Source organism: Sebastes umbrosus, chromosome 20 (assembly GCF_015220745.1).
Source record: "Sebastes umbrosus isolate fSebUmb1 chromosome 20, fSebUmb1.pri, whole genome shotgun sequence".
Classification (NCBI taxonomy): Eukaryota; Metazoa; Chordata; class Actinopteri; order Perciformes; family Sebastidae; genus Sebastes; species Sebastes umbrosus.
Window position 1 is genome coordinate 17,556,046 of NC_051288.1, and position 13,702 is coordinate 17,569,747.

A 13,702-nucleotide genomic window follows, 5' to 3' on the forward strand; every position below is an offset into this window, starting at 1 on the left:
GACTAGAGAAACACAAAAGAAAGAGTGTTTTGTTCAAAGCTCTCAATAAACCCAAGGGCAAACTGCAGTCTAGCTCTCTACTGTACATTCATCTCACTTCTTTTATATCGGCCTTAGGTCTATGTACAGTATATCAATCAGTATGCACGTGGACGGATTATTGAACGAGCCGACCGGAGTCAAGGGGGCCCCTGGGCTAGAGACTATGTGGTCTGAAGAGACTGCTAATATTTCTTGTTGTAAAGTCAATTGAAATCTACAGAAAGACAAAGAACAACCACAATGAGACACAAAACAACCACAGAGATGCAAAATGAGACATAAAACAACCAGAAACGCAAAAAAGAAAATGTTGCGTTCTGCACACTCCGCAAGAGTACATTTTCAGTTGAGCACTGTGGAAATGCCGATATAAAAGATCGTATTAAGACCAGAAGGCAATGACGCAGAGCCTGAATATTGTGCTCAAACTAGGAATGCTAATTTAAAAAAAAAAAAATGTAACCGACAAGATAAGTGCGCCGCATGCAGCGGTGCGCCAGCTGCAGTGTATGTGCAAAACAGTTCACCCATCTGAGAGAGGCAGCAGCCACGGTGCCGCATGCACTGTCGTGGAAACACCATTTAGTTTAGTTGTGAGGGTGTCAGCTGTGTGTCTGCCCGGCGTAACGTTACCGAGTGTACGACAAACCGCGTGTGTGTTTGTGCTACGTTAGCTGCTGTAGCGTTGCTGGTGGCTCCGTGCTCGCCGTTGTCACACACATATGGTCTGTCAGCGCGGCGTAACGTTAGCGAGTTAATCGGTTAAAATTCTGGTTAATGGTTAATGGTTAATTATTAACATCCCTAGCTCAAACTACACGTAATCACACAAATTGTATTGCAGGCCCATGATGATGAATGATGCCAGTGGTTATTCATAAAGAAGTCCTTGCTACAGGATGCCACTTCCCCGGTGGCGTGACCGCAGTTTAAGGTCAGCTGGCCTGGTCAGCAGGTCAAGATCAGCATTGACGTCTTGAATCCTTTCTCACAAGGACACCTGTTGGCTCCGGCCGATAAGAGGCAGCTGCTCGCCGGTGCTGTATCAGCGATGCAGCATTGAGAAGAGAGGGCGGCATTGGGCCCTCTGCCAAATATTTGACGGATATGACTTTAACCCCTCTTCACTCACACAAACAGAGAGACCTCGCTAATGTACCTCATCTCATACGAGCAGAGAGAAGTGGTGCCCCTCCAAAGTGAGAGGGTGGAGTTGAAAGTAAATAGTAGGTAGGATTTAGGTGAATTAATTAATTATTAAAATCAAAGGAACATAAACCATAATATCTGAAATCGTAATCCACAAAGACATTGTGACTAGCAACTACCATAAAAAAGTGAATGAATGAAATCATAAACCATTATTGTGTTTAAAATTATAACATTCTACACACAGACATCTTTATGAATGAGTGAATGAAGCAGGGTAGTAATGAATGACTGAATGTGTGAATGAATTGAATCAAATTCATCTATATATATTGTGTCCAGGGATCATAATTCACACAGGTGTAGTAACGAGCCACTACCAGTGAAGATGAATGAATGAATGAATGAATGATTATTGTTTCTAGAGATTAAATGAAATTTTGTCTAGAGATCAAAATCCACAAAGACATTATAAATAGCCAATACTATGAAAATGAGTCAGTGCAGATGAATGAATGAATTAAATTAAATGAATGATACACCAGTAATGTGTTCTGGGATCATCAGGGCCGGATCCTGGTCCTGTGAGGCCCCCGGGCACACATGTCTTTTGGATCTATGAAGAACTTTGGGCTCTTGTAAACTATCTAATCATAAACACATTGGTCGTATAAATATGAAAAGTGATGATAGAAAAAGTCACACCGACAAAGCATGGTAAACGAGTCCATGTTTCAAAAGGGATTGGGTGAGTTGCCGACATTGCCGCAGACCCCTGACGCACTGAGGGCAGTCCACCCACGTTGACAGACTCGTCGGGCCGCAGGAAGAGAGGGTACAGCAAGCACCAAGTCCACGGTCCCGGCAAGTGGCAAGGTCTTATATAAAAACATAAATTGATTAAATACAATTAAACAATAAAAATGTGTTCAGGGTTACTATAATATCTAACTCTATGATCTCTCTGAGGCACTCATACATATCACGCTGGCCTAACATTCCTGTTTGGCCCCCGAGGAGAAAGGAGGAGGATATTGACTCCACAGAAGAAAGGATGTCAGAACAGGTGACGTTGGAGGATTAACCTCCCCCTCATCACTTTTGTATTTCCTCTGTGTTACATCTATGCAGGCACAAGTGTGCGAGTGATGCAGCCTAGCCTATACGTGACATTTATAGTCTCAGCATACAACCTCTCTGGCACCATTCAGCTTAATTAGTATGCAGAGTCTTCCCTTGCTCATCAGCTATATCATCAGTTTTCTCGATCATGTAAACCCCATAATTATCATTTAGAAGACTACATATGTTCCAAGGATGATTAGTACTTATAAAACCACATGAATGCAAATTATTCTTTTTTTAATCACAGTACAGTGTATCATAATTTCAATCTATTCATATCTACCTCACAACCTATGATTCCTATGAGTGTTGGATTGTACAGCAATGCAAATATAAGTACATTTGCATCTTTTCACATGATCCACTGCCGGTTTATCAGTGTGACAGTCGTCCTTAGAAAGGCAGCACTACTCGTTGCTATCTTTCAGGGTCACAATTCAGGGCTTTCTCACCAAAATGAAATTATTCAGATTACCTCTGGTCCCTTGAGACCTACAACCTCTCAAGCATCCTGTGGTAGTTCCTGCCAATTAGTGCAATGGGCTTGTAGTAAAAAGTGTCACCTCAATCGCATCGGCTGACTAAATATAACCTGCATATTATTGGCATTTCACGTGTTTGATCATAATGATTTCCTCTGCTAAGGGAGGTGTCATGGAGGAATTACTAATGCTCTTGAATGAATGATTTGTGCTCACAATCTAGCATAATTTATCACCTTCGTGCCATTAGTTTTGTCTTGCGTGTGTCCTTCACACTCTCACTATGGATCGCTTGGATTTGATAGGATTCTATTTTCATCTTGGATTGAGATATGTGGATATACTTCATGGGCTTTTTTCACCATAAAAACATTCAGGATACTGCAGATGCCATCCAGTAGGGAGAGCTTCATGGATGCAAATGTACTGTGTATGCACAATAAGTTCAAAGAACATGGCCTTCTTAAATAGAGAGCATGAATTTATAAATCAAGCGCACAAACATGAAACATTGTACTTTTGATTATATAATAAAGATTACATTTTAAAGAGAGCAACCAGAAACACAGGTCCTTTTGGAGACACCACTAAGCCATAGAGATGAATCTGCTGGTTGATTTATGTGTTGTGCGCCCGAGTGGGCGTACAACACATAAATTGGCCAGTATCATAACACTGGTTTGAAGTTATGAAACCTTTAGATTAAAAATATACATTTCTGACGCTGGGTTGTAGGCATACCACTCGGAATACAAACTAAAGGATTTAATGGAAACGAATTAAAGACTTTGCCTGAGCTGATGATAGCACAGCCACCTACAACCTTCATTTCAATAGCACGTCGATGAGTATATTTTCAAAATGTAGGAGCTCCCAGTCATACTAATTGGCCAAAATGGTTAAAAAGTAACTTTCAAATGTTTTATTGCGGGTTTAAAAGTGAGACTCCACAACAGTAATGGCGGCTTGTTTACTTGGATTCATCTATAGAATACACACGCTTCTGCCAACACAAAAGTTATTAACATTTTTTTATCATTCATCCCACAGATTTTGACTAATTTTCATAATATGTGATATTTAAACATATTTGGATGAAAACTATAATTTGCGCCTCATGGTTGTATGCCTCCTCCAACCAGTCAAGTTGCAGTTTACATCCAAGTCTGTCCAAAATTTCCTCCTGTTGGACATTTGGGTGAAATTGTCATAATTAGTATATGGATTCTTGAGTTATGGCTAAAAACGTTTTGTTTTTTGTGAGATCACAGTGACCTTGACCTTTAACCTCCAAAATCTAATCAGTGCATCCTGGAGTCCAGGTGGACATTTAATCCAAATTTGAAGAAATTCCCCTCAGGCGTTCTGAGATATTGCGTTGATGAGAATGGGAAAGACGTACGGACGGACAACCTTAAAACCTAATGCCGGAGGCATAAAAAAAACTATATTTGTAACTAACGTAATCATGTGATGGTGCATCCCTAGTTACAAACCATCATTCATCACTTAACTTGAGGGGACTCCACACTAAAGTAGCCTAATTTGTATGTAACACAGAAGTAATTGTTTGGTGCAATTCAGCATCCGAATCATCCTGAAAACCACCTGTGGTGGTGGTGGTGGTGGTTCGATCCCCGGTTCCTCCTGTCCGCTTGTTTAAGTGTCCTTGATTGAGACACTCAAACCCAATTTTGCTCCCGATGGCCAGGCCAGCACCTTGCATAGCAGCTCCAACACCACTGATGTGCAGAGTGTGTGTTAATGGGAGACAAATTATAAAGCGCTTTCTCCGGTAAGGAGGTGTATAAAAACAGTCCATTATGCACATTTACAGGAACTAATAATGAAACCACATGCAGAGATATAGCAGTCTCAAGTACTTTATTACCTACAGTGCTTCTATGCCAGAGTGACTCAGAAACTCTTGTCTCCCACATAGTTTAGGGTGTCAAATTGTGATATAAAATGCACCAAAAGCACTAGATAATCATACTGGTAGATTTCCCTCTCTGCCTTGAGTCTAATGCTGTGTTTTAGTTAATAAAACTCTTGTCAAGTGTGGCCTTCGGAGCAGAATTCAGAATAGGTCCTATCTTCTCCTCCGGGCCTTATCTCTGTGAAGCGTCCTTCACAAGCCATATAAAGACCAGAGACGCTGTCTGCTGCTTTGCTGTCGCTGCCAAAGACAGACAACATGCTGCCTGCCGTTGTAAAGCTCTGCTGTGGAATCTCCTACCCGCATCTGAGGAGTCTGGCAGGTGAGCTCTCGCAATAATCTGAGGAATAGCATTTATTTTTAGTCCTTTTCATGTAAACGCTACACTCTGGGTAAGACTGCTGAACTTTTCTTGCTCTTTTGTGTCTCTTAACTGTTCAATCATGCAGGACTTCAACGCACAGCTGTGGCAGTGATAGGCCAGGAGCTCACACACATGCAGAGATGGGGACAGGTCCAGCATCACATGAGAACACTTGCTGGATTAAAGTATAACGGTAAAAGGAAATGAAAAAATTCTGTTCGGCTTTCAGAGTGTCGTTGTTGAAAGATTACTAAGAAGAATAATCTTTTGCAGAGCCCGAACCTGAAGAAACAAAGCCCGTGCCTTCGAAAGAAGATCAGCTGTTCTACGTACAACAAGGTCAAGAAGCGATGAGGAAGGCTCTCTGTATGGTGGAAGACACGCAAGGGTGGAAGGTCGAGATCACAGAGGTAACGTCTGATTGATTTAAGTGCCACCCTGATGTCATTGTGTGCCTTTCAGTGGCCATTGTGTTTGATGATTATGTACGTCTTGCTGCTTTTCAGAGCGGAGGGGATGTTATTTCTAGCAAAGTGTTGCCGGGGGCCAGGAAGGTCTTCAGGCTGGAGGCGGTCCTGGAGGCCAGCGTGGACGAACTCTACGACCTCCTGTTTGTCCGAGTGGAGGAGATGCACCAGTGGAACCCGAGCATACGGCATATCAAAGTGAGCGGCTGACTTTTTATTGATTATCTTATCAACTGTGAAACTATTACCTATAAAAAATATCTTGTGAATACTATTTAAGCACCCTGAGTTTAGAGGAGATCTGTATATACTGAAAACATTTCCTAACTATAGATTCAGTTAAAGGGATAGTTTGGGTGTTTTGAAGTGGGGTTGTATGAGGTACTTATCCATAGTGAGTGCAATTACCTACAGTAGATGATGGTCGGCACGCCCCCATATTTGAGAAGAAGACAGGAGTTACCACACGGGAGCAAAGCAATGTACTGCTGTGGACTGGAAAAGCAGCAAAATGTATTTTAGCCACCTAAAAAATCAATATCAATTTAAGTGTACGATATATTTAGAATATTTTCATCGCTTTACCTTGCCGCCAGACAGCGTTTTCTGACGGGTAACTGAAGCCGTTGTATCCATCTATGCTCTCACAAAAGCCACCAGACTCCACTGAAAAAACTTGTAATTTTACCTTGCAGAACACAGAAGTTGTTGGTCTACCGCTGCCTTGATCGGTTAGTTTGTTTGTGCTATTGTGTGACTTTGATGAATCCGAACAAACCAAAGTCGCACAATAGCACTAACAAACTAACCGATCGAGGCAGCGGAAGACAACCAACCCCCGTGTTCTGCGAGGTAAAATTATAATTTTTTTCCCAATGTAGTCTGGTTGCTTTGGCGAGAGCAAAGATAACGGATTCAGTTCCCCGTCAGAAAGGGCTGTCTACATAGACTGTATAGCTGTCTGATGGCAATGTAAACCGATGAAAATATTCTACATATAGTGCACTCTTAAACTGGTATTGGTTTTTTTTAGGTGGTCCTTTCTTCTAGGAGGCTAAAATACATTTTGCTGCGCGGTAACTCCTGTCTGCTTCTCCAAACTCGGTGCACGCCAACCGTCATCACTGACTATGGATAAGTACTTCATACAACCCCACTTCAAAACACCCAAACTATCACTTTAAGGTCTAGTTGTCTGTATATTTCTGATTATAGATATAACTCATTGATGTCATGCTATATATTTGCAGCAAGAAATGTATTGTATTGCATTGCAATTCAGTCCACATAGTGTTTCGCAAACTAAATTTTGATATTTGCGTCTCTTGTAGGTTCTGAAGCATGTTGGACCCGAAACGATCGTAACACACGAGATTTCAGCCGAGACGGCGGGGAATCTGATTGGCCAAAGGGATTTCCTGAGCGTCAGACACAGTTGCAAACGAAAGTCCAGCCTTTATCTCGGAGGAGCGGCGATTCAGCTGGAGTCCTTCCCACCTCAGGCAGGCTTTGTGAGGTACAGTAGCATCACATACACACCAGTCAGGCACAACTCTGTTTCAACTACATGTTGGAATATATTCAACAGATTCATTAAACTTTCATTCACAATATATACAGCATCTGAGTAATGTCAAGCTTCAAGGTAGTAAGCTGTCAGAACAAAGCGGGAACACATAAAATAGTGGAGTGGAGTGGTTTTGATTTGCTCTAACCTTTTATTCTGACAGTCTGTGGTGATGTGCTCAGCCCCGGCTAATATCTGTGGCCTTAAATGTCTGCAGTCATATCTCTCATGTGTGTGAGATAAAAATGTTTTATCTATCAGACAGATGTCAGAGGATTATGAACAATGTGAAGATAGAGGAATAAAACAAAAGCAAATTTTCATAGCCATTAAAGTGACACTCCGCTGTGTAAAAATGTTGCAGTTTTTCCAAAAAACAAAGACTAAGAGTCTACAGCTTATCGAAGGTACAACTGTGCTTTGAGCTAAATGCTAACTTCAGCTCACAATTACAATGCTACCATGGCGATGATCATCAATTCTAATGCTTCACCATGTTCACATCTTAATTTATTATATAACCATCCAGCTGGAACATTTGCTAATAGAACAACACAGCATACAGTTGAGATTGATGGGAATGTGATTAGTTTAGCAGATATTAAACCAAAATGTATAAAGCAAAGTATAGTGGAGTAGAAGTATAAAGCAGGGTCATTCCTGTATAGAGAATTACGAAGCAGCAAGCATCAAATTTTGCCCCGTCTCCAGCTCTCGACAAAACTGTGTCTTTATGGAAAACTATTTTCTAACATTCATTTGTAAGTGCAACCGTGTTGCTGGCACTGTATCCTAATCAGCTCAGTGAAACAAGAAAGGCACGGCAACAACTGCCAAAGAGTAAAAAAAGATCATCAAGTAAACAAAACTCTCACACTGGGCGCATTTCCTCCGCTCACTTAATTATACACCAAAGATAAATGTATTTATATTTAGTATTAAGAATCTGAATCTGCATATAACTAGTCATTAATATTGTCAAATAAATAATTGAAGTAAAGTACAAAGTACAATATTTCCTTCTGAGATGTAGTGGAGTAGAAGTGGGTAAATAAAGTTACATAAAGTACCTCAAAATTGTGCTTAAGTACAGTGCAGCCATGATGTATATTTGTTTAGTTCTGAAATAAAAATATACACAATGGACAAGCACATAATCCACAATAAACCCTGGTTCAATACTAATGAGTTATTGATTTTGTTTGCGTGTTCACAGAGCCGAGGACGGACCGACCTGCATCATCATTCGGGCTCTGGAGGAGGATAAAGGAAAAAGCCGCTTCACGTGGCTTCTTAATATGGACGTCAAGGTAAATTCATATGTGCTGCATTTTCCATTTGTGAAAATAATAGGAAAAGCATTTGCAAACTCCATTATGTGCAATATCCATTTATTGCAATGCATATGTTTGTGTAATAAATCAACACAGATGCACATGCAATATTAATTTGAGAGTGCTTTTCTTATTAAGCTCCAGCTCCACCAGGCTTTTACGTGACGAGCAGAGAGCTTCTCAGATTGGCCATTTTCTTTCCAAGAGATTAACAAAACAAAAACAAAACAATACCACACACACAACCCCATGTATTTCAGTAAAGCAATATGCTAAATGTATCTGTAGGTTTCAGTCTGAGGCAAGCCACTGTGGAAATGCCTCTAAACATTTGCATTCCAGTTCAGGATCTGCTCTTTAAGATGCTCTCGGTAGTTCATATCCTCCCAGGATTAACAGCACAGAACACAGCAGACGCAAATCACTGTAATATCAGATACACAATTTTGAGATAATGGGTAGCTACAGAAAAAAGGATATACAATCACAACTAGCCTAAATATGCTGGCGACTGAGATGGGGAACCAGACATGAGGAGGCCGGGGTGGTGATGGGAGCAAACAAAACAATCAACCAACAGCAGCATGGGAAGCGAGGAAGAGCTGATAATGGTCTACAAACCGGTAGATAAACTGCCGGGTTTGCAGAGTTAGATATAGCTGGTTCTTAACAGTACCAGTACAAATACAGTGCAAAATGTACGTAAGAAGTACTTGTTCTCGAAAAAAAAACGTCCCCTGTGAGATATATATATATATATATATATATATACACAATACAGTCCCTATAACATCCAACATCATAGCACTACTTTGAGAGGGCACATACACTGAGATACTGCATTACTTTTCTATAGATGTCACTTTTTTGAGCCTATACAAGCTAGAAAAGAGCTGGACTAAGTAGTGTCCCATTGTACTTCCTGTCAGCTAGCTGCTATCTTACTGCATTAACAAACACTGCAACAGGAAATACAAAGAGGCCCATAAATAATGTTTATGCTGTCGAAGTTTGAAAAGGTCTACAGTAGTATATGGCACACACATATGCTCCTCTGAAGAGAGAGTTACATCACAGTTTGTTGTTGTACTAACCCATGGGTCAGAAACCTTTACTTTCAAAAGAGCCATTTTAGGCAAAAAAAAGAAAAAAAATCTGTCTGGAGCCGCAAAACATTTGAGCATTGAGATGAAGGTAACACAGTTTATAGTCTAAGTATATAGTATATAAGTCTAATACAGTGAGGGACGAAGAGTAAATGTACTACGGAGTATTAGGGCCACATTGAGGGAAAAACATCTGAGATTTACAGAATAAAGTTGTAATATGAGAAAAAAAGTTGTAATATTATGAGAATAAAGTCATAACTTAACGATAAAAAATATTACGAGAATAAAATCATAAATTAAAGAGAAAAAAATAATAATATTACGAGAATTAAATCATAACTTAATGAGAAAAAAAGTCGAAATACTATGAAAAAGTCATAAATTAATGAGAAAAAAGTCGTAATATTACAAAAAAAATCATAACTTTACGAGAAAAAAAAATCATAATATTACGAGAATAAAGTCATAAATTAATGAGAAAAAAAGTCGTAATATTACGAGAATAAAATCATAACTTAACGAGAAAAAAATTTAATTACACGTAAAATTACTACTTTATAATATTATGACTTTATTATCATAATAGTATGACTTTTTTCTCTTAAACTTCTGACTTTATCCCCGTAATTTTACGACTTTTTTTCTCGTAAAGTTACGACTTTATTCTCGTAATATTACGACTTTATTCTCGTAAACCTATGACTTTCTTCTCGTAATATTATGACTTTATTCTCGTAAACCTATGACTTTATTCTTGTAATATTATGACTTTATTCTCGTAATATTATGACTTTATTCTCGTAAACCTATGACTTTATTCTCGTAATATTATGACTTTATTCTCGTAATATTATGACTTTATTCTCGTAAACCCATGACTTTATTCTCGTAATATTATGACTTTATTCTCGTAATATTATGACTTTATTCTCGTAATATTATGACTTTATTCTCGTAAACCTATGACTTTATTCTCGTAAACCTATGACTTTATTCTCGTAAACCCATGACTTTATTCTCGTAATATTATGACTTTTTTCTCGTAAACCTATGACTTTATTCTCGTAAACCCATGACTTTATTCTCGTAATATTATGACTTTTTTCTCGTAAACCTATGATTTTATTCTCGTAATATTATGACTTTATTCTCGTAAACCTATGACTTTATTCTCGTAAACCCATGACTTTATTCTCGTAATATTATGACTTTTTTCTCGTAAACCTATGACTTTATTCTTGTAATATTATGACTTTATTCTCGTAAACCTATGACTTTTTTCTCGTAAACCTATGACTTTATTCTTATAATATACCATAGACCTACAACAATGATAAATAAAAATGAAAATGTAAACAAAAGGGAGCCACTGGAAAGGAGCTAAAGAGCCTCAGGTTGCTTAGAGACACCTGTACTGTACTAACCTGTGTGAAGGTCTTCCTGTGTGAGTCCTTATAGCACCTAACTAACCAGTCCAGTCGACGTCTCACTGCAAGATAGCAAACATTTAGAGCTGAATGAGGCTCTGCAGTCACTTCAGGGATTATTTTCCAAACAGGAAGTCCTCACATACCTGTCTGAAGGTAGAAGTGTCTTGAACGTAAAGTCATCTCTAGCCAGGTGGTGCTTAATTGAGGTAGATGCAACCTTTTTTGAACTATGCCGAGATGTACATTGCTAACTTAACACATATCATATTGCATTGTTATACTGTTCACAAACTGCTCCCCAAACCCGCCGACACACCCTCTGACAATTAACGCAAACATTTCACATGTTTCCGGGAGTAATCAGCTGAGTAATCAAGTGTCCCCCTACGGAAGCTCTGCCCTCCTGCGGCCGTGAACGCACCAGCAGATTCTTCTCTGCTGCAGCTGCTGATTTATCACTTCTCTCTTTTTATTCCCTTCTCACACAGTTTATCAAGACTTTTGTATGAGAATAGACATCTTTATCTTTATTTTCCACTTCCTTTGCCATGGGTTAAATTTCATGAGATTAGGGAAAAAATAAAAAATAGAAATAATAATAATAATAATAATAATAATAATAATAATAATAATAATAATAATAATAATAATAAGCAGTCTCTAATATCTAGTGAAATCATTTGTTAAGTAAATTGCCAGAGGGTGGAATAAAAGATCATAAGAGTGAGACAAAAATGAAATTACCCATTTTTTAAAAATATTGAAAAAAGTACAAGTCCTCAAAAAATACTTAGGTACTACTAATTATTATTTTTCATTTTTTTAATTATTTTTATTAATTAAAACTAATTACGTCCACCCCTGGTGATTTACAGGCCTGACTGTAGATACCTGACTTAAAGCTGTAGTCAGAAGTAGGCAGAAAGTTTGTGACCTGGCAGCGGTCACAAACATGTTGAGATAAATATGAAGAATTACCAAGCACCGCCCACCAGCCGTAGCAAACTTTCTAATAGTGACTCATATTCCATCAGCGCTGCCTAGTTTGACCGTTTGATCAGAATTCAGGAGTGATTGAGAGCTGCCTCCGTTGAATGAACAGCCACTAGGAACGCTCTCTCTCTGAAATGACCTGTGATTGGTCAATGTCTCCCGTCAAGGGATTTTTTAAAGCCTGAAAACAGAGCCATGAGTAGGTGCAGAAGTCTAGTTATCTCAGATCATTTGAATTCCAATATGCTGCAAGGTTATTATGGAAATATTCCCCATAAATATTCTGCCTACCTCAGGTTTAAAGCTCCATTTGACAGGAAACTGCATTGACATGATTCATGATGTAATAGCAATGTGTGTGAATATGAATGGCTACAGTTTATTATTGACCTTCAAAATAGTAGTTTGACAAAAGTAGTTACGAACCAGAGGTGTGGAGTTTGGCACTATAGGCAGAGAGGTTCTGAGGAAAGACTATTGAGTTGCATTCTGGGAAATGTAGGATCCAGCATTTTGGAACTTGACCCATTCTAGGCACTAGAAATCAGGACACCTCTGCATCTGATGCTGTCTGTTTTGAGTCCTACAACTTTATGGAAGTGCAATACTGAATCAATGGAGTAGTAGTAGTAGTAGTAGTAGTATTAGCAGTAGTACTAGCCCTTACTTTCTAACAGACAACATGAGTAACAACTAAGCAAACTGCATTCGCTGATGAAGACCATTAGATGTGGTTGAAAGCTTAAGAAAATGTGTAGTAGAGGTTCAGTTAATATTTTTTTTTTCTTGTTTTCATTATTGGTGTTTCATTCATAGTACTGCATTACTAATATTTAAAAAAAGTATGAAACCAGACATAGTATAATTGATCAAAACAATACTGCGTACTACTAATACTCTCTTTTGATTACCAACACTGACAGTCACCGAAATTACAATTCAGGGGTCTAACAAAGATCTAATTTTGTTCTCAGGGCTGGCTGCCAAAGTCCATTGTCAATCAGGCTTTGCCCCGAGCACAGCTGGATTTCACCAGACACCTCCGCAGACGTCTCACAGCGAGCGCCACCCTGAGCTAACCGAGTCTGAGAGACACCCACACTACAGCAGCAGCAGCAGCAGCAACACCCTGTCACCACTCACAGGGGGGAGACTGGGAGACGGAGGCACGGTGACAGTCTGGCTGCTCGGCAAAACACTGCCCTTTCAGAGGGAGCAGAAACGCTGCCCGGAGGAGACGCTCAGCTCCAGAGCTGGCACACATCAGTGTCTATCAGCAGCCGCAGTGCCAGCCCGGCAGAAGGCAGCTGGTTTATAGGAATTAATGTCAGTGTGCCGCTCAAACCTCAAGATTACCTGAGTAGGAGTCACCACTTGTCTGTCGACACACGACTAACTGGAGGACAACTGGACGAAAACTAATAAAGTGCTTGAATGTGCCTACTTTGTCTGATTCATTTTCATCCATCACTACATAAATTCCTTTCAGCAGCGAGTCAAGAGTCAAAAGTAAATGTGCATGACTCATTTCAGACTGAATTAATCAGTAAATGTAAGGTTTTGTAACGAATGATTCACACTCGTTTACAGTAGCTTTTACAAATCTTTCTCCGCATAGCCTCGAAATGGAAGTCAAGCAAAAAAACAGTTCAATATAACGAGAGTAAATGGAGGCTGAATAGAGGAATGACAAGAATCTGA

The 13,702-nt window shown here is 39.3% G+C and overlaps 1 protein-coding gene across 1 annotated transcript; it reads left to right on the forward strand.

The window, feature by feature from the left end:
- The first annotated feature begins 4,922 nt into the window (after window positions 1–4,922).
- On the forward strand, window positions 4,923–13,702 carry star2 (steroidogenic acute regulatory protein 2). The gene is made up of 7 exons (XM_037755044.1): window positions 4,923–5,059; window positions 5,187–5,294; window positions 5,375–5,511; window positions 5,608–5,766; window positions 6,900–7,084; window positions 8,352–8,445; window positions 12,976–13,702. The coding sequence occupies exons 1-7, from the start codon at window positions 4,996–4,998 to the stop codon at window positions 13,078–13,080; spliced, it is 852 nt and encodes a 283-aa protein (XP_037610972.1). The 5' UTR covers window positions 4,923–4,995; the 3' UTR covers window positions 13,081–13,702.

Excerpts from the sequence above, each read along its gene's own strand:
- star2 (XM_037755044.1), top strand. The coding sequence starts at position 4,996 with ATGCTGCCTGCCGTTGTAAAGCTCTGCTGTGGAATCTCCTACCCGCAT. Across the intron at positions 7,085-8,351 it reads CCTCAGGCAGGCTTTGTGAG|AGCCGAGGACGGACCGACCT; the intron begins GTACAGTAGCAT and ends GCGTGTTCACAG. Across the intron at positions 8,446-12,975 it reads TTCTTAATATGGACGTCAAG|GGCTGGCTGCCAAAGTCCAT; the intron begins GTAAATTCATAT and ends TTTTGTTCTCAG.